We start from the raw sequence: 21,894 nt of genomic DNA, 5'->3' as shown, positions 1-21,894 counted from the left end.
TTTAGTGTTGTTTTGTTTATGTCTTTGTTTTTCTTATTTTGTTTTTGTCCTTTTCTCATTTAAAAAAAAAAAAAACACAGAACAGAAAATGGTTGGAAGGAATGGTGGGGGCAAGATGGGGGAGGGGCTGAAGAAACTACCCAAGATGATGGGTAAGAAAGAGATATTAGTCTTGGGTGTAGCCCACACTGATGTATGAAATTGTCATAGTTCATGATTGACACACTTGAGAATTGTGCATTTCATTGTATGTAAATTTTACATGGAAAGTTGGCAAACAAATATTGAGATTTAGTAGATAATATGTATACTGAAGTGTTGAAATGAAAAATGCTGATGTCTGCAACTTATTGTAAGCTTTATCAAATAATGTGATGGACTGATGGATGTTGACAGAGGGAGGGCTATGTATATGTCTGCCCATATATAGTGCTATATGATGGTATAAGACAAATATAGGGAAACATGAACAACTATAGAATGGAGCCTTGGATATGAGTGTTCCCTGTCACTTCTTCCATCTTTCTGGGGAGTTTGAGAATTTTCATAGTAAGTCATTGGGGATGAGAGTGAATCTGCTCTTCTGGTTGGCTATACCTTAGTCATACTGTTTGTCTGTGTTCAGAATCAGAAGTAGGGTGAGTTTTGCCTGTGGTGGAAAAGGGTAGGTTGGTGAAGAAACAGCAGACTATATTTATTTAAGGACAAATGAACGAATGCCACGTGGCCAAAGAACAGTGTTCATTTCCAAGAAAAAACACTGAGACTCTCTGTGAGGTCAAAACTAGGGACCTGTTTCCCTACTGGATCAGAGCCCTAGAATAATAGTAAATAGGCTCAGAACTTGCGCCGCATGCATATGAGTTGGCATCAGGATATTTATACATTTGGAATAGGAAATTGAGCTTTGAGTCATGTATCTAGAAATGCTGGCTTTGAACTCTCAGCTGTCCATGGCAGGGCAAGGAATCTCCTTTCCCAATGCCTGTGTCCCCTCAAAGGGCGTTGTGGGGGGAAATGAGAGCACTTTGCATTCCTTTGGTTTTAGTCAGCGTCAGGTTCTAGCGGAGATGGTATAAATGCCCCGTCTTCAGTCCTCTGGAGGAAGCAGGGCTTGAAAGTGCAGAGCAGCACTGTGCATGACTCACGCTCTGGCTGTGGTTTCTCCTGGGCAGGGCCCTGCTTGGGCAGCAGATGAACCCGATGAACTCCCACTTCGGGACCCTGCATACTGTACTGAGGAACTTCTCATTTGCACTTTTCCAAAGCACAAAAGAACAAGGCTCCCTCTGCTGCTAACAGCTGTGTAGCTTTTCCAAGGACACTGGGGGAGAGAGAGGGGAACACTAAAGACATTCTCTGTTGAAGATTTCAGTTTTTTTCTTTCTGGGGAACAGGAGGTGGTTTTTCCTCTCCCCATAGAAATGGTGTGCTGATGGACTCGGGGGTTCACACCTACTTTTTAATGCTGCAGCAGCATGAAGCCAGGAAATGTTAGGGCCGGGAGACCCCTCATACTGTGACCCAGCCACATCCTCCGTGCACATCAGCCATCTGCTTACCTGTTACGCACATGATGCTGAGTGAGTTTGCGCCCTTTCTGCTGCCTTGAAAATTTTCCTGTAATACTTTCTTTGATTTGTATATTACTCAGATTTATTTCTCTTTTGCGTCCAGTTTTTGTTTACTTTGGCCATGATTCTAACCTTCAGTTGAAAGCTAGAGAAGTTGCTTATAAGGGTTTTTAGGATTTCTGAGTATGAAATGGAAGGAAATTGCATAACATCACAGCGTTTCCTCTTCTTGTTGCTTGCTTGTTACCCAAAATACAGTAGTTCCTTCTAGAAGCTTGAAGGAATTGGGCGGCTCCTACACTCTGATGGTCTGTTGTGGTCTAGAGACTCAATGTTATCCTGATTTGAGGTTGAATTTTTCTTGTGGTCAAGTAACAAAGCTTCCTGAATTATAACCATGGCAACAGTGTTTATGTAACACAAAAATCAAAGTCTGGGAGGGGAGAGGAGCACCCACAACAATCAGCGTTAATAACCCCAGAGACATTTTGTTCATGCTTAATTCATCAGGACTGAAAACAAGTGACAGTAAGTGGCCTCCCCTTCATGGGATGTCTAGAGGGAACCTACCTCCTGCATGCTTCAGGGAGAGCTGCTTCACTTTCCCTTGGAAATCATACTAGCTTTGTTTGAGATTTCTTATGGAGAAGTACAGTAAGTGCCAGCAACACTCAAAATATGAAAGCATTACTGTAAGGACGGTTTGCTCATCAAGGTTATTATGAGCTGCTTCTGACCCCACAGAGAAGGAGTTGTGCAGAAGAATGCAGATCCTCTGTCTTAAGCCCGTTGTCCTTTAATCAGGAGCAATTTCTCAGGCACTGAATATGTGTACAGCACTGTATTCCTTGTCAGAAAGACTCTGCCTCCTCCCTTGTCATCAAAGGACTGATTGAGTTGGACATTGGAAATGAAGAATGAAAAACTGTATTCAGAAGCATTAAGTTCTAAAGAACAGATTATGAGTGCTGAGAAGTGCAGGAAGGGAGAGATCGGGGGAGTGGTGGCAAACCTACGGCACACATGCTGCAGCGGGCTGTTTGTGTCATTGACAGACTTGCCATCACTGGATAAGGGTGCCCTGCAGCCGTAACGTCAGGAAATCTTCCTGGCGCAGAGAAGGGCAGTAACACTTTGAGCACCTTCAGGCACTGTGAGAACTATTTTTAATTCTCCCAATACTCTCATAAAGTTAGTACTATTACTTAGCTCTACTGTACAGTGAAAAAAATACTCAGAAATATTAAATGATCCTCTAAGACCATAGAGCTCAAGAGTGCTGGAATTAGGCCTTAATGTTAAATCTCCAAAGCTCATAGCATACACTGGCTACCTCTCCTTCATCAACATTCATTTTTCCCTGCTCTGGAATTTACCCAAGACCCATACAGGTGAAAAGATAGGCTAATGATAATGAATCCAAAATACAGCTAAATTCACCAGCCCAGGACTGCTTTCTCGGTGAAAGGGAGCTTAGTCCTGTGTGGAGCAGTGACACCGGGCCAGTGTCACTGCAGCAGTGGACCCTGAAGAGCTCTTCACTGCCAGCCCTTTGTGGCCATCTGAAATCTGCCTTCCTGGGACTCTGCCCTGACCCTCACCTCTGTTCAGGAATGTGAACTTTCACATGATAACCCTTTGGGAATTTGAAGACTAGTATAATATCTTAAGAGTTCCTCTTCAACCAAGGGTGTGGTTCAGGGGCAGCTTTTTGTAGGAGCAATGTGTATGACTGATTAGAACAGAGAAGAAAAAGAGGAGTCAGCAAGACCAGGAGAAGGCCAGGGTCAAGGTCTAGGTGACAGGCAAGTAAAGTCTGTCCTAGAGCAGCAGAAACAGAATGGGCACAAGAAGTTAGTTCCAGATAAATGTGTGAGAGAACTGATAAAACTTGGTACTGGATATGTGAGGCAGAAGGAAGGGAAGACTTGGCATGAATTCATGGCATGGCATGAATTCAGTTTCTTTCCCATTCTGCTTTCCCCTCCCCCCCCTACATCTCAAGCCCTTTAAAGAAACATTTTTAGTTTGAGACAGGGTCTCTTTGAGTTATTTGTGCTGGGCTTGAACGTATGTCCTCCTGCCTCAGCCTCCTAGAGTGCCACAATTACAGGCATCTGCCACCACACCTGGCTTCCCTTCTACTTTGATGCCTGTTTTTTTTCCTTCATCCTAGAGTATACTATAAAGTCCAGATAGGCTTTTCTATTATGTACCTTTTTTATATGTGCCTTAGCTCTTGGTCATAAGCCACAGAAGCACAATTTAAAAATAAGGAAAAGAAAGGAAGTTACTGATTCACTATGGAAAGAGCAGAATGAACTTCAGATACATTTAAACAGGCTTAATGATAGATGATTGGAATCCAGTCTCTCTTCATATCTTGGCTCTATTTTTCTTTGATTTTTTTTTTTTTTTGACTCAGATTTTGTCTGGGTGGTGGTAGAGTTGTCCACCAAAGCTGCAGACATGTTCTAGTAACAGAGCCTTATTTCCAACAATGTTCCAGGAAAATGTTAAAAAGCAAGTACTGTTTGCTACATTTGACCTGAGGCAAATCATATGCATGCAAGGATGCATAGTCTGGGTCACAGAACCAAACCTGAAGGTGGAACTCAGATTAGCCCAAACCAGACTACACGGAAGTATTAGCTCCTCTAAGAAAACGAGGGTGAAATCCCTAGAAAAAGAGGGACATAGTGGCAGTAGTACTAGTTGCAGGAGTCCAGAGCATTTTGTTTCCCTCCAGTATTACTGAAGAATAATACCAAAAAAAAACCCCTTTGGTATCCATAAGGTGTAAAGCAGCAGGCAATGCTTGAACTAATAGAAAATAGTGTTTATTTTTCTATCCATCATCACTGTCATAACAACATTGAACCACAAGTAGTGATTTCTTTCATTAGCATGCTGCTGTCTCAGTATGCAGGAAGGCTCCCCGGGCTGTTAGAAGATTGTCCAAATGGGTTTAGGAGCACAGCCGTTCGGTCACCTTTCGTGGAGTGCTTTTCAAAGGGCCTGAGTCCTCAGGTGTCTCTGAGCCCATAGGAGAGGAAACTATCCAGGACCATCATGCACAGGAGCCCCTTCCTTGGCCCTCATTTCAGAACCCCCAGTGGCACCAGAGGTCTGAAATTGTTAGCACAGTTTGTTGTCACTTGCTGGGTACAGAGCTGACATGCAGCGGTAGACCATAGAAAATAAATAGCTATGTCAGGGATTTTGATAGCTTTGAGTTAAGCCAAATAAGGTAAATCTGTTGCATATTTTCTCACAATAGAACATGCATTCTGTCTTTCCATTTCTCTAGATGGTAAAAATTCGTAGAGAATTTGCCCATTGTTGAGAAGAATGAGACACAATCGCCTGGAAGTGATAGATGTGGCTTGCCTTTTTGGTCTGTTCAATGCATTGTCCTCATAACGCCAATGTCAGGTTTTCGTTTTTGTTTCAATTTCTCTCTTATTCCTTCTTACTCAAAACCTATTCATTCAACCAGTACTTTTTGAGTGGCTGTTAATATGGCAGTTACTATACCTTGTTTATGCATTCTTTAGCTGGGCAAGAAAGGGTAAGGTCTTCATATTTGTTCAGGATTAGGTTATTGGAAAATGACATCAAATATATTTTTATTGGCTTTATTTTTGAAATAGCCTCCTTAAGACAACAAATGTATTTTTATTACTGTTCTTACTATGTATTTCTGTTCTTTTGAGCACATTTTATCACTAAGAGCATGGTGATGAGGGGCACATTTCTTATTGGAGTAGAGGGCAGAAGACTAGTACCCAGCTCCCAGAGCTCTGTCTCTTTGTATTGAAGTATATTTTTATTTATTCTGGGCTATTCAAACTGGTTTCATCTCCTTATACTTCAGACTCAGTTCCTTCCTGAAAGCTTTTCATGTGTAGCCTGCAGACGTCCATGAAAAGAGAGATTTTCCTGACCCAGAAATGATGTACATTCTTGAGTTTTATGGGTACCATTCCTTAGACCTTAGAGTGTCTTATTAGTCATTTTTTGGAGGTGTTATTAAAAGTGCCTAAACTTAGCTGCTGCTAGAGTTTGCCGAGTATTCTAATGTGCTACTCTGTTGAGAAATTTGCCTGCCACCCGGTCCCTGGTAATACTGGCCAAGTCTCTGTGTATCTGCTCATAGTAAGAAGAAGGATGTTTTGGGGTGTCCTAAAGTGTCTCAAGCTAGCTGTGGTTTTTGGTTGCTGCCATACTTGTGTTAATTGGAAGTTTGTAGAATTACTGTTATATTTAAATTGAGTGGAAATTTTGTTCTTACATAATGGTTGCATTGTTGCCATTTTAATTACTGCTTAGCTTCTTTTGAGTTCTTTGTTAATTGCCAAGCTATTTTTCCACTGGGAATCAGGACTTGGTGGGGAGGTTGTATGAAATTGTGGTTGAATACAGACTCCCGTCTAAAGGACACTGCCTGCCTAGTTCAAATACTAATTCTATAATTTACTGGCTGTGTAAGGTTAGTTAACCCATAGGACACTATGAAAAAGAGGCAGGGTTAATATTTTCTGTAGGCCTGAGGATGAAATAAAACAATTCATGTAAATGCTTAGTAGTATAGTGGCACATAATGGGTACTGAAAAAGTAGTTGATAGTGGGAGGTTATTTTCATTGTTGATTGCTGTCTTTTTTTAATAATTGAGAATAATTTCTCCAAAAGTTGGCTTTAGATTGTTTCGTTTCCTTTTGTTTTGTTGCTTAGTCCCAGCTGGGTATAGTATGTTGCTAATGAGGCCAGCCTCTGGGTCCCTTAAAAGGAATTCCCATCCTTGGCCATTTATCCCATTGTGGATAACTTTCCCTCACTAGAATAGCTTCGTGTGCTTAAACAAAAAATGTAAGGAGACAAAAAGAAAGAAGTGATGGTGACATTATGATAGAAGCTAATCATTATAGAATGCCCTGTGGGACATGAAATGTGCACTGTATGCTCTGTGTAACATATTTGATAATGCGTTATTCCATTTAATTCCCTAAACAGTCCTAAGAAGCGAGGACTGTTAGTACTGCATCCCCTTTTACAGGTGGCAAGATAAAGGTCTACATATGTTAACTGATACATATGCATTGTCAATAAATAGTAAAGCCGAACTTTGAACCTACAGTACTACAATTCTATCACGACTAATAGGAAATCAAAAATACAAGTTGTCACAGGGAAAGGGACAAGGTAGAACTGGCCTGTGCAGTGTGCTAAGATACTGACTCTGTAACTCTGTTTTTTTGTCTCCATGTTGCTGTGTCTGCAGAACAGTCCGGGAGAGAAGAGGCATAGATACCTCAGGCTACTTGGAAGAGACTTGGGGAGTGATAGAGTTTGGCAGTGAGTTCAAGAACAGTACAGTTTAAGTAGGGGCAGCAGTTTAGAAAAGTTTGCCTAACACTTCATTTTTGTAAATCTTGATCCAAAGTGTGGTGTAGCCAAGTACTAATTCAGCTATGTGTCAAAAGGAAAAGTTAGATTGTTTCTATCTAATTATTGTTTTACTTATGCCTTTAATTTCTATGTTTAAAAAGTACCTCTCTGTATTTTCTCAATGTGGCTTGGATAATGGTAATAAATGTTACCCCTAGAAAAATTCTGGGAATCCAAATGACTCTGTGTATTCTCTCTCTTAAATCTCCAGGGACATGTAAATTGAATTGGCTCAGCAGTGAACAGAATTTATTGCAAAGTCACACTTAGTACAGAGAAAGCATATGAAGGCTTTCTGCACCTTCTTTTAATTTATTAAATTATACTCTTATTGTAGCTTCTGGGTATGGCCTGTTAGAGTTGCAGTACCCTGTGATTTGTATTAAAAACCTACTTTCTTGCCCTGGTGTTTATCTTCGGGATGGAAGTCTGGTTTGGAGAGAATGGAGTATTACTTCTCTGTTAGCTGCCAGCTGGTTACATGGGTTAGTGGTGGATACGTCTGGCTGGAATCTGAAGGCCATTCCCAGTTGCATTTTCTCTGACTCAGGGCAAGTTGTTTCTTCCAGTGACTCACTTGCTCTGGCTGCCCACGATACCTCATTACCTTTATTGTCATCGTCGTCATCATTATCATCATTGTCATCACCACTACCGCCACTGCCGCCGCCACCACCACCACCACTACCACCACCACCGCTGCCATGTCTTATTTATCAAGTGGTTAAAAGTTAAGTGCTTGGGCTCTAGAAATAGACTATGGAAGTTCCTGTCTGCACGCTTCCTGTTTCCAGCTGGCTCACTGTGATCAAGTGACCACGCTTCCTAATCCCTCAGTTTTCTCATCTCTAGGACAGGAATAGTCAGATTGTATGAAACACTGAATTGCTATAAAATGCCTGGCATGCTGTCTAACACAGATCAGGGATTCTGTCATCATCATTATTATTAAATTATTGTATGTGTTGAAACTATTCCTTAATGACTCGGAGATAGACCCCGATAAGATAAATACATGTAAATTCTATCTCTAGAAACATATATAAGAAAATAGATACTCACTGGCATGGATATTTAGCAGATTTCATGTTCAGTATTTCTACTCCAGCAGAAACTGGAGCCTACCTATGTCAAAGAACACAAAGCCAAAGGGCTATAACACTTTAAAGTGATCAAATCTTAAGAGTATTCTCACTAAGCAGGGCAGCTAAATTTAGCTTAAGTTACTTATGCTGTTGAGAAAGTACATGGAATTCTTCAGTTTTCCTAGGAGTCATAATGCAGGCATTGACTTTTGTCCCTTTGAGTTGATCCTCAAGAGTTGGGTTCTGTCATGTGAAGATGGAACTCTTGAGAGGTATACCTCAGAGCAGATGAAGTAACCACTCATCATAAGACAAAGCCATTGTCAAAGAAACCTTTTATTCCAGGATATTGCTCTTATCTCTGAACCTCAGTCTAGTGGAACACTATGTGATCTATATAAGAAACATTGCCTGGAGCAGACTAACCATTTCTAAAGGGTGAATTGGATGCCTTTTGCTTCTGCCAGTATAAAAGGTATTTACAAATCATGGAACCAGCTACCGGCACACTTGATAATTGTGTGCATTTGCTACTAAGATAGGTCAGAGGGGACTAGAATATCCCTGTAGTAGCTAGGATTGTATACCACTTACTAGTTCTGCATTCTTGGATGAACTGTGGGCCTCAGGGAACACTGGATTTAAGCCATATGGTGTTACAGGTATTTGATATTGTCGTGTGGTGCTAGGTAAGTGCTCAGCAAACAAAGGCGCTCCCACTTAGTGCCGTTCGTGATGCTTAGGCCTTCCGTGTTGGGTCATGTAGTGCTGGCAAGTATGGCTTATTAGCCTCGTTTCAAAACTCATTCTCTTTGGCTCATTTACTCGAACCAGACAGAGATTAATGGCCCAGCCCCCAAGGATCGGGCAGCACATGTTTCTGGCGCCTTTGGCTCATTGATTACGCCTCTTGAATTCAGGGAATGCTTGGGTGTTCCAGGCAGGGGACTCCCGAGACCCAGGAAACCTTGAAAGAAAGTAATTTGGCGTGAACTTACATCCTAATTAAGAAGGGCTGAGAGCCTTGTGCTTTACTATTCTTTCTTTCTAGATTTTTGCCATTTATAAATAGGAACAAGTTTCTCTTGGACAGAATGTTTGAATTTAATGGGAGAATACAGTGATTAAGGATGGCTGAAAAAAATACTTGTCCAAATAGGATCTTTTTCCTGTACTTTTTCATCCAACTTTCCAGTGTTACTCAATGCCAGTCATTATGGATCGGTGGTCTGAGCTATTACTTGGCTCCCCTTTCACTCAGGAGTCACAAGGCACTGCAGGGTAGGCGACTGCCCCTTGCCTCTCCTCCTCTCCTACCCTTCTCTGCCTTGCACTGATTGCCGGCCACATTGACCTTCCTCCCTCTAAAAAGCCATGCTTTTTCCACCTCAGGGACCTACTGGTCACTGGCTCAAGGAAGTCCCCTCTTTCCTCTCTGGTCTAGGGCAAACTTCAGCTCTTCAGAGAACCTTTCCCCGACATCAGACACGTAGTGCCCTCTTTTTTTGTTTCTGTTGTACTTATCAGTATTTGAAGGTACCATATCTGTATGTTTATTTCTCTTTTCTTCACTAATGGGAAAGTTTCATGAGGCAGAGATCATAGCTGTTTTATTGACCAGTATCCTCAGTACATAGTTATTATAGGCACTCAGAAAATATTTGTTAAATGTATGCATGAATAAAAAAATTCCAGGTAACATTAGGAATGACCCATTCAAGAGGCTTTCAAACTTTTCAAAGCCAGTATCCCCCTTTTCAATGACTGCATGAATAAAACCCATAGAACCAAAAGATGGGGGCCTCTCCCAGCCTCTTTGGCAATCTTTGTGCGGGTACTTTGGGGTTCCACTGTATTCCCCATGTTACAGACAGAAATTCACACAACTTCTATGTCAGCCTCTACCTAAATTTTGTGGTGACTTTTGCACTTCTTTCAAATTCCTTGATGGTTAAACAGTTCTTTTCCCAGCAGTACAGCTCGAAGCACTGCATTAGTTTGTAGTTTCCATACATTTCTCTTTAACAGGCTCAGTTGATGCTCCTGGGAGAGGTAGGCAGAATAACCATCATCACCTTCCTTTTGTAGATGAAAAAATTAAAGTTCAGCCAAGTAAAGTGACTGGTGGTGAAGTGCAGACCAGAATCAGAGTCTCTAGAACCTTTCGGTGTACACCCTCTTGCCTATTTATTCCTCAGAGTATCTTCCTTAAGATAAGAGACCCGTTTCTTTAGTACTCACCCTTCTGACGTTCAGTCAATGAGTGCAGCTTCTGTCTTCTTTAGAAAGTGAAGCAATATTAACAGTTATTTTCTGTATTTAAAGTTTTATAATTTGAAGACCTTGAGCAACTACTTCATGTTATACAGTAGGCAGTAAAGGCCCCGGCAGTGTAGGAGACTTGCTCAGTGACGTGAGGCATCTGGGGCACAGTTGGCCCGTTGCCTACCTCCTGACCAGTCATTTCTATCCATACTTCTTAGTAGGGAAAAAGGTTTCTTTGGGCTTAGTGGCTCACCTTTCAGAGGTACTTTGCTTGGTTCCTTTAGTGGTTAAATGGCTTTCAGCTTCGAGTGGTCATCAGAATCACTTGGGGTGGATAAATGGGTAGATAAGTTGTGACTGTCGCTGTTAGGTGGTGAACCTGTGGCATGCATGCCTTAGCAGGCTGTTTGTGTCATTGAAAGCTCTGGAAGCTTTTCCATCACTGCTCTATGGCTTTCCATTCCTATAGAGTCGTAACTACCAAAGAAGGATTTGGCACAGTTTTTTTTTTTTCTTTGTTTTAAGCAAACGTTTCATTTTACTTAGTAGTGACAGAATAACAAGGAGAGGCAAACTGTGGCCCACAGAACAAATCCAGCACCCATGTGCTTCTGTATAGTTCATGAGCCACGTGTAGTACTTATGGATGCACATTTGCGATTGACTTATTATAGGGAACGCCAACTTTGAACTCCATCTGAACTAAATAGCATCCTCCCTCTAAACAAACAAACAAGTATCCGTCTAATTAGTAGACTGGTATTTCAAAAAGTTATACTCCATTATTATATTTAGAATTTTGTCAATTCTGTGAAAATTAATTTTCTCTTGCTATCTAAGAACCTGTGCAATATTGATTTGTCTCCTGGCCTTAAAGCCTAAAATATTTACTCTCTGGCCCTTTATAGAAAAGCTCTCTGACCCTTGCAGCAAGCTTTTATATTGATGTACTTTCCTTTTTATTGTATGAGGTTGTTTTCTTTTTTATGATTTTCACAAATCACTTAAAAGTTTTTATTATAAATATAATATATTCTACTCATAACAAATTTACAAAGGTATATAGAGTAAAAAAGTGGCTGGTCTCATTCTCCACCGTTAGGTCTCACAGTTTACAATGTGCCTTTGCCCTGACTTTGTAGCTGTAAGACCTTAGTTAACCTCTCTAAGCCTCAGATTCTCCAGCTGTGAAACAGTGATAATAACAGCTCCTACCAAGCAGAATTGTTGTGTAGATTATGTGAGATAATTTGTGTGAATTGCTTAGCACTTTGCATGGTGCACAGTTAATGCTTAATGGTTTATAACTAATTTTAAAATTCTCTCCTTTTTATTTGTATATACACGTAAGTTTACTTGCTGTTTAGAAAAGATGGAATGTGGTATTTTGCAATAAAGTTTCGTAGGTGATGCATGCACATTTAAAAACAGCTGAAGCATATACCGGTAAGTGGGTTCATATTCACAGGCCAGAAATCACCTTCTATCTCATGGTACAGAGTAGGGAAAGGGGGAAGGAAATGGTTTTCTACAGTGAACCTGTAGGGTGCTATAAAATGTGCCCAAGTAATATTTTATTTTCTGTTTTGCAGGTCTATAACTCGAACAAAGACAGTCAGAGTGAAGGGAGTAAGTATGATGTTTCAGTACTTCTCTACAGCCGGGGTGAGGAGTGGGCTTTTAGAAGGCGCTACTGGGGATCAACCACCAGGAGGTGCTGTGGGCATGTTGAGTCAGCCCATGCACTAAGTATATCATGAAGTGCTTCTACCATGGCTCTCTGTGTGGACATCGGAGGGCTACTCACTAAGCATGACTGCCAAGATCACCAGGCTAATGACACCTTGCACTTAAATAATACTTTACATAGCATCTTTGTGTATATTATCTCACTTAATCCCATGTTTTAAAACTGTAGCTCAAGTCAATACTTAAAAGTCACTTAATCCACCAATACCCAATACCCTCAGGGCCTTCTTCTGTGGGAAAGCCAAAGTTGCCCCGGCCTCCTGCACAGTCTGCCCAAAGAACTGGAGAGGCAACATCTGTCTTAGGTGACTGCTTGCTAACTGTTTTCTTTGGAGTGGAAAGAGTCAGATGGTGAATACAGTACTGCTGCTCTATGGTGGAAGTACCCGAGCAACCTTGTTAGAATAGATAGCACATTTCCCCTGCGGCAGGCTCAGAGCACTCCAGTGAATCCTCATTTCCAAGACCACTGTAATCTCCTAAAGGCAATGAGACTGCAATCAAACTCCTACTGGTAAAGTGTTTAGACTGATTATCTCCTTGGTGCATATGAGAAAGAAATAAATTCCTTCCAGGCTGCTACTAAAGTACAAAGGAAATCCTGTCGCCTGGCTTCAGATCTGCTTTGTAAAATCCACTTGGTAAAAAAAGCCAGAGGTGCCCCCTATGATGAATTTCAGTAATATCAGGAAAGTCAGTAAAACAGGGCCTCTCTAGAAGGACAAAAGGTTGAGCTAGCTTTCTTACTTTCTCTTTCTCCTTTTTTCTTTCTCTTTCTCTTTCTTTTCTTCTCTCTTCTCCCTTTCTCCCTCCCTTCCTTCCTTCCTTAAAGCCATTATGGGACAGAATTTTTTTTCCTTTCATTTTCTCTAAAATACACATTTTACCAGGAGTTTATGGAGTATAAAATGTTATGTAGTTTGGGGTCATTGCTATTGATAGGATAGAAGGCCTTTGTGACTGGAAAAAAAATTGTCTCCTCAAGAATTGAACAAGGAAAATAATTTTGAGCATATATTCAAGGAAACAAAGAAGTAACCCTGTACCCCAAATCAGGAAAGATTGTTTTAGAGCATCTGCGGTCAACTCTGGCTAACTTAACCAGAAACAACTGTACAACAGTAAAGAAATGCAGAAGGCAGCAGCATAACTCATAGGAAGGTAAAGAGCTGAAGACACAGTCTTGCAAATAGATTAGCTCTAGGGCCCAGGAGCCAGGACCCAAGGAAAAGGATCTTCTGGGTAATATTATGGTCTTTGCCTCATTTGTCAGGGGATTTAAATTCCCAGGAAAGTCACCATCAGGTTGATCAAGCTTGGGCCCACCCACAGAAAACAACTAATCTTGACTGACAGTTGAAGAGGGTGAAGCAGGGTAGTTTCCCAGAGGGAAATCTGGGGAGTTAGAAGGACAGGAGAGACGGATGCCAAGCAGGGTAAACAGATGCCTGTACCAGCCTTCATCTATAATGTAGGACACAAGAGCTATCAGGGGTGAGGTGCATGTGAATGGAGACCCTTAGCCAGAAGTTCACCTGTAACTTTTGACTTTGTTGTAACTTTTGAAGCTGCTTCTCCCTGCTTAAGTGCCAGTGGGTTAGAAAGATTCTATTTGAAATGATTCTTTTGATGGGTGTGTTGTTTGGTTCTATCATTTCTGTAAGGCATTTTTTGGAATATGTTTTAGAAACCTTTAAAAAGGGATTATCTCTTGACCCAGCAATTTGCCCCAAAGTTCAAAATGTTTTGCAGCAGGGAAGTCAATTGGAGCATTGGTAATGATAGCAAAGAACTGGAGAGAATATAAACATCTGGTAGGGAGCAGGTTAAATAAATTATGGGACAGTATGCAACCTTTAAAAAGAACAAGGGAGATAGTGATATATTTAAGAAGGGGTGCCCACTGCCCATAGTATGTGAATTGGATTTTTCAAAAATTAGGTAATAGAACAGTGTTACAGTAAAATAAGTTTTCTGACTCATTGAGGTATTTGATAGAAAAAAGTCAGGGTATATTTATCATCAGTGAAGGATGGATTATTGGAAGCCATCGGCCTTCCACATTAAATATTGGTCTGCAGTATGCATTATCTACAATTGACATTTTAGTAATAGCTACTAATAGGTAGCATTAAATGACCATCTCCTGTGTGTCAGGCACTAGGGATGCATTACATACCTTAGCATATTTACTCCTTGCAGCATTCTGTGAGATAAGTATTTTTGAACTGCTTTGTAGATGAGGAAATAGAGGCAAGTAAACTTAAGGGACACAATTTAGTCTAAATTTTGTATGGTCCCAAAGGTTCTATGGTTAAACACAAAGGTATTCTACCTCTCCTAGTAAAAGAACAGTATAAGAGGTTCCATTTTGGAAAATACAGAATTTTCCATCTGGTATCATGTTATTCACAGAGTGAGATTTGCTTGACTTGGGTGTCTGGTGATCATTCGAGTCATCTAGCAAGCAAGAAAGAAAAAGATGAAGTATTAAAAGTTGGTCATTTCTTCTGGAGTAGTTTAAGGAGGATTTATTTTTGTAGGATATTAGTATTTACAGATTTCCAGACTGGTAAAACCATAGTAGGGGGTGTAGGTTAGTGTGCCTCACCCTTTTGCCATTAGGATCTCTCTTCCACATCATGCAATTCCTAACTTTCCCCTCTCCCAAGCTGTACTTGTGTCTCTTCACTGTGGTAATTTGCAGTTTCACTGTATACCCACCCACAGAGCTCACCTGCCCCAGGTAGGTCATTGTCCAGGGTCTTCATTGTCTTGCAGCCCTCTTTCTGTTCGTGCCATAGTCTAAACTCTTTCAATCTGATAATGAGTTTAAGAGTAGGGAATTTGCTGTTTTCACAGAATTACACACATCAAGCATCCATATCCCAGATATATAGCTTTTGGCTTTCTAGAAAAATTTTTGGTGGAAATTTGAATGCAAACATTCTATCACATGGCTAGAATGTTTTGAAGGGACAGATAACAAAAGGAAATTCCCTTGGGGGCACTCCTGAATTTGTTGCTTTTACCTTGGAGTTTCTCTCAGGGTACACAATGCCTGTGGGGTATAAGACAGGGGCATAAATAGTGTTTGTCAGCTGCTGGTATTTTTTAAATGCCCAGTTGTCAGCAAGAGGATGCCCACAGATAAATACATGCACATTTGTCTGCAGAGCCTTTCCCTTTGCTTTATTCTTCTCTGTTCTGTGCTTGGTCTCAGGTATAGAGGGTAAAATTAATCATGCTTCCTTGTTGATGGTACATCATCCAGGGGCCCTTATTCATTCATTTTTTCATTCTATGTCATATCATTTTATTTATTCATTTGTTCCTTTTAATTATTTTCCCTACTTGTATTCTTCTTCTATCTTTAGAAAAATTTTTAAAGTTCATCCTTGAAAAATTTGTGTCTTTTACCTACCTATGTTTTTAGGTTACACAAATGGTTGCATATCTTGTTCTGATCTTTCTTTATCCGTTCAGCATTGTGTTAGGAGTTGTCCATGTAATTCTATGTACCCTGAGATTGTCACTTCTGCCTGAAACTTGGTCCATGGTGTATCTGTTTTTGCAGAGATGAACTCCATCTCCTCATACTTCCAGCTCCTCAATACCACTGTCAACACAGTGAGCATCTCTGCGTATGTCCATCTGCACGAGAAGTTTGTTAGGTTAAACTCACCAGGGGAACTGCTGGTTAAGTCACTGTGCGTAGAATTCATTTAAATGCTGTCATATTGCTCTCCAGCATAGACAGTCCACAGTCCTGTCAGCCCTACATATGAGTATCTCCATTCTTACTAACCCTGTTTTTGTCAGCCTTCTAATTTTTAGATAAATATAAAATGATAAATCTGATAAATACAAAATGATAGTTCATTGTTTCAGTTTGTATTTCTCTCGTAAATAATGAATTTGAGCTAGTTCCCTGGGTTGGTTTTTTGTTTATTGCCTATTTGTGTCCCTTACTCATTTTCCATACCAGTTGACATCTTTTTTTATTGATATGTAAAGTTCTTTCAATCACAATACTAATTAATTAATTGTTTGTTTTAGATATCTCATGTGTGTATTCGCATCTTTCACCTATTAAAATTATATGTAGTGTCCTTGGTTATCTATAAGGCTACATTTTTATATATTCACATCTTCTTTCTTGCTTGCTTTCCAGTTTATAATTTTCAAGTTGTATTTTGAAGAAAGCCTTTTTGCCTCATATCACAAAGATAGGTGACTACATTTTCTTTTAGCATCTTTTACATTTAGGTTTCTAATTTTACTGCATGTGATGTTTCATGAAGATCCAGCCTTACTTTTTATCCATATGAAGAGTCAGTTTTCCCACTAACATCTGCTAAACTCTCCATTCTTTCCCCTCTTGATTGATGGTGCCAGCTCTTTTATGTTAAAAGAACTGTACTCTTAAGCAGGCTTAAAAGTATATATTGTTTCTTGCTATAAAAATGGTATGAACTTGTTCTAAAATATTAAAAGAATACAACTAAATACTTTTAAAAACTCAATAGAAAAAATCCATACTAGCAATTCCAAAGATATTTCCTTGTTGCCTTTTCCCCCCTGATGTCTTACATGTATTTTTGCCAATGTCAATATGTATTTCTATTTAATTGGCATTATACTAAATGAGTGTAATATACTTGTTTCCATTCTGCTTCAAAAAAGTTACAAGCTATTTCCCATATCATGAAAATTATTTATTACTGTCATTTGTAGTGGTTGTTTAATGTTCTGCCATAGAATTATACCTTAATTTATTGATCCTTTGTTATCATTGGACTTCACTGTCCTTTCCAGAGTTTTGCTATTGTGAATAACATGGGCCTGTGCATCCTTGACCATCAGTCTTTGTATATATGCCAAGTTCTTTCCTTTGGGTGGGTTTGCCCATGGGGCTCAGAGGTGCTTCCATGGAGGATACTGTACGAAGGGTATAGATTATCCTGCTGGCTGTGGAGCCTTGGGTAAGTGCTGGGCCTCTCTTGATCGTCTATTTCTCTTTTGCGAATTGAAGATATTAATACCACAATTTAATAAACTCAGTCTGGGGATTAAAGTTCAGTACAGTTTCTGCTGTGTTAGGTAATGCTTGAGAACTCTGGGGTTTTATCCTTCATGTATTCTAGTCATTCCCTCAAAAAAAAACCAAAAAAAAAAAACAAAACCAAAAACTGAAAGGAAAGGAGGGGAGAGGAGAGAAGGGGAGAAGAGGGAAAAGAGTCAGGGAGGGGAAAGGAAAGGAAAAGAAAGGAGAGGAGAAGGGAAGGGAGGGGAAGGGAGGGGAAGGGAAGGGAAGGGGAGGGAGGGGAGAGAGGGAGGGAGGAAGGGAGGTAGGAGAGAATTCTTCTGGAGAGGAGAAGCCTCTAGGTTGGCAGAGCTGCTCTTAAAAGAAGCAGGAGAGGAGAGCGCCAGCCCTCCTGCCTCTTCTCAGTGGTGCCTTATGCAAGTCTGTCTAATTCTGGTGACTGCATTTCTCAATGCCAGTATCACACACACATTTAAAATTACCATTTAGGTGTAGATATTAATAGTTATTTTAATATGTGTGGGGCACAATCACTTATTAACTTTATGATTTTAGAAATATTATTGCTAGTACAGGGGTCAGCTTTTTCACTAACAGCTCAGGTGGTAAGACTTTTCATTTTTGCTGGACTGTTCACCATCTGCTGCTCTGTGAAGGCTACCGTACTCAACGTGAAAACAGGGTGGGTGCTTCCTGATAAAGATTTATTTACAAAACAGACAGCGGTTTGTCCCATGGACTTTGCTTTGTTAATCTTTGCTCAGTCCAAGATTAAATTTTTAAAATCCTCACCTGTTTAAGGTGGGATGAAGTGTTTTCAGGGAGGATGAAAGTGGTACCTAAATGGCTGCCATGAGCAGAAATGCTGCTGAAAACAGCTACGTGTACAATGAGTCAATGGGCTAAGTGAGAACAAGGTGGCACCATCAGGAGGGAAACTGGTGGCCAAGCCCAAGCCCTTATGATGGGCTAAGCACCGCCCCACCCTGCCGCTCCTGAGATCCAGAGAATCCTTGCTCTTTTCCGCTATCCTGTCGTATATATTCAACCCCCTGGGACCACAAGGAATGTCACCATTAGCCTCCACTCCTACCCTCTCTGGTTCTTTGCTGGTGAGTGGCTGTTCCAGACCCACTTTCAGTGTTCTGTGATATCCACTCTCATCCTTCAGCCACTCATTCAGGTCTAACCCCCGATGGTGTTTCATTAGGGCTTATCTTGTCTCATGTGGACAAGACTCAGGGCCAGGAGAGGAGATGGACAGAGACGTCATTATCACGCCTCTGTTTGCCTATCGTATATTCCCTGATTGTACATTCCCTTCAGGGGAAGCTATTTCCCTCAGCTTCCCTTGATCTGTCCAACAGAAGAGATTTATTTATTCCCTGAAGATTGCAGGTAAAGAAAGCCTTAGTGGAAGGCAAGGCCTCCTGTTTTTACAAGGGTTCTGAGGCCTTCATACTTTCTTACTAAATGCCCCACTCTCATAAAAGCAGCTGAGGGCAGAAAAGGTGAGTTTTTTTCTTTTGCTTCCAGTCACCTTTGGGCTTTTACTGTTAGAACACCTGCAGTGGAGAGGCAGGGGGAGGCAGTCACTGGTAACCAGGATCCCTTTGGGATCAGAGCCATCGGAGGCTGCCAGGTCTCTCTTGGTGGGTGGCTTATAAATAGAACATTTCCCCTTTTAAACCTGAGAAGGATGGAAGGCATTAATGGGCATGGCGGCCTGGCCTCCTGTGCACTGGCCCACGAGGCAGTCAGCTGAGTGTACCTTCCCCTCCAGCTTTCCATGCTGCCTGCCAGGGCTGGGCTGATAGGAGACGCGCTTGCCGGACGGGAGACACACTTGCCAGCTCCCTCTATTCTTCTTGGCCCTTTTTCTTCCTTTTTTGCCCTCCCTCCTGTGCTGGGTGGGTTTCTGTGGCCACTGCTTTGTCTTCTGAGCCAGAAGTCAGTTGAGAAGGCATAGTTCTAGCTTGTTCTAGGGGCTTATTCTCTGTACCTCCCTTTCATTGGGTGTTGCATGTACAGCACAGTAGCTGTGGCCACACTGAGCTCAAATTATATTTAGTTAAGCAGTATCAGCCCAGCTCTGGAGTGTCCTGGCTGGGGGCAGGGAGTAGAGAGAGGAAGGAGCAGGAATGGCTTTTTTGCTCAGAGATTCTGTGCTGTGGGTTCTCAGCTATTTTGTTTGGTGAGACCCTGCTCCTTGAAGATGTGACTGGTGGTAGTGTTCCTTGGACATCAGTGTGTGGACAATCAGAAGCCTTCCTGCTTATCCTGAAAGACACGAAGCAAGTCTGTTCTCTAGATTGACAGATGCAGCCAGTGCATGCCTTTGCCATGGCCTAATATCCCCCTTCCCCTCATGACCTGGGCTCTGTACTGACGGCAAGCTGCAGACTGGAGAGGTATGAGCCACCCTTGGCATCCCATGTTCAACATTAGTCAGGCAACAGTAAGCAGGCTCTGGGCTGCAGCTGTAACAGCTAATGGGCAGTGTGAGGATTTGCTGAAACAGGGACTGAAGAATTTTCCTCACTGCCCCCAGATGCAGGTGTTTGGTTATTATGGTTCATGTTTATTGAGCACATACTATGTATTGGGCAGTGTGCTCACTGTTTTACATACATTATGTCATTTGCTTCTCATAAGAACTTGAAAGGTAGGTTAGTATTACTGACCCCACTTACAAATGTGAAACCTGAGTACAAGTTTGCAGTTACCTAAAGGCATTCTTTTCCCACCCCAATGAGAGTTTTTGGAGTGTGCAGCCTACTCTGCATCTAAGCTTTATCAGAGCCTGTAATATAAAGTACTTGTCCCTCTAGTCGGGGTAGGAGTATCAACTCTGAACTGTCACATGGGTTGGAATCCCAGCCTCACAGCTTACTAGTGTGACTTTGGAAAAGTTATTTCTCCAGGCTTCTCTCTCTATAGAACGGGGATATCTTTGGTGTGTGGGAAAGATTCAGTGAGATTAGGATGAACATCCTTTGCTCAGTGGTGCCTGGGATTATGCGTAATCATTAAATGTTGCCCGTTGCTGTTGTTACTGGCAAAAATGTCATTGTTATCCCAAACCAGAGCCTATTACTATAAAAGCATGACACTGTTCCATTTCTCTAGAATTCCCGGAGTGCCTTCACAGGCATTACCTTACTCAGTTTTTATAATAGTGAGGAGGGCTGTCAGAGAGGCAGAGCATGCCCATGGCTCACGGCCAGGGTGTGGTGACACCAGGGCTTTTGATTCTGAGTGCCATTTCTTCCCCTGCCCCTTGCTGCTTCAGGAGTTATTGTGACCAGAGAACGTTTCAGTCATTCTTAGGGCACTGGCAGGGGATAGAACAGATGAGTAAAGGCAGGAGAGTGGTCTTGATGGCCGGAGGTAGCCAGCTCTGTTTAAACTCTTCCACCTTCGTGAGGCTGCTCATGATCTCTCTTGGTTGAGAAATCAGTACAAAACTACCTGGGCCTGGAGGCAGGAAGAATTGAAGCCACTGGACTGTGACTCTACTTCATTCTCAGGATGTTCAGATCCGCATGCGGGAAACAGATGGTCCCCATGAAGCTGCTTGGCTTTACCAGAGTGCATAAGCCTTGCTCTTTCAGTGCGGTCCCGATTCAGAATTTTAGGGTGAACTAGGAAACTGCAGATGTAGAAACCCACAGTGAAACATTCCATTCCTCCCAAACAGGTGTGTAGGCCTCAGCCTTTGTGATGTAAGAACTCAGATGCTGCCACTTTGGTTACCTGACTTTTGCTAAGAATCGAAACACTCTATAGCTTTTTCAGAGCCTCCACTGACTCAAGTGGAGAGCTGATAGGTTTATTCCAGGCAGGAAAAGGACTTTTTCTTGTGTCTATCATACTTTCTTAACTATCTTGTCTCTCTCAGCTTATTTTTCTGTGTGTTTGTCCCCCAGACACCATGAAAAGGAAAGTAGATGCCTGTGTATCTGGTAGGCTAAAGGAAAGAAATTCTGATTAACAGTACTCTTGCTTAGAGGTCAGAGGATGAGTGTGATCCCTGTCAGCCCTTTTTGTCTCATACGCTCTGCTGCAGGGGCCCTGGACTCTAGAAGATACCAAGATGTTCAGCCAGCTGCTCATCACTTGCAGTTCCAAGGGTGTCAGGAGTTTTTACGTATTGGTTCCTGCTGTCTCAGCTGGTGAAAATACAGATTATGTTTGTTCTTTCAGGAAATACTTATTGGAATACAGTAATAAATAAGTCAGATTAAATATCTGCTCTCATAGATCTTATACTGTTGTCTAAATTTTAATTAAATTTAACTGATACATGAAAACGTAAAAATTGTATATAACAACAGGGTAATATGTGTGGTCTCAATACATGTATATATTGTGTGATGTGGAACTTATACCACGGAGAGAAAGTGACAGCAAAAGAAAGCAAGTAGATAAAGGTATAATTTCCAGTGAAGCCAAGCACAATGAAGAAGTTAAGAGCAAGGGGTAGAGATAAGAGAAGGATAGCTAACCGGGATAGCTGGAGCAGGGAGGGCCTCTCTAAGAGGTGACATTCCAGGAGAACCCTGAACAAAGGGAAGAAAGGAGGCATATCAGAAGTTGACAGATGAGCGTTCCCAACAGGGAGACCAACATGTGTAAAGGCCTCAAGGTGGAGGCAAGGACTGGCTGTGTTCTGTCTAGGAGTGGTAGGAAGGACCACTGTGACTGACTGGTGAGAGGGGTCC

General features: G+C 41.5%; 1 protein-coding gene across 1 annotated transcript in view; it reads left to right on the top strand.

Moving 5' to 3' along the window:
* Arhgap26 (Rho GTPase activating protein 26) overlaps positions 1-21,894 on the top strand; it is a gene marked incomplete in the record, with an annotated part of 431,142 nt that overhangs the window by 215,258 nt on the left and 193,990 nt on the right. The window contains 1 exon segment of the mRNA XM_013512302.1: positions 11,967-12,003. Coding sequence (XP_013367756.1) covers positions 11,967-12,003 — 37 coding nt within the window.

Source organism: Chinchilla lanigera, unplaced genomic scaffold (assembly GCF_000276665.1).
Source record: "Chinchilla lanigera isolate Chin_1 unplaced genomic scaffold, ChiLan1.0 scaffold00014, whole genome shotgun sequence".
NCBI lineage: Eukaryota > Metazoa > Chordata > Mammalia > Rodentia > Chinchillidae > Chinchilla > Chinchilla lanigera.
Note: the sequence above shows the minus strand (reverse complement) of the source record. Positions and strands in the feature narration are given on the sequence as shown.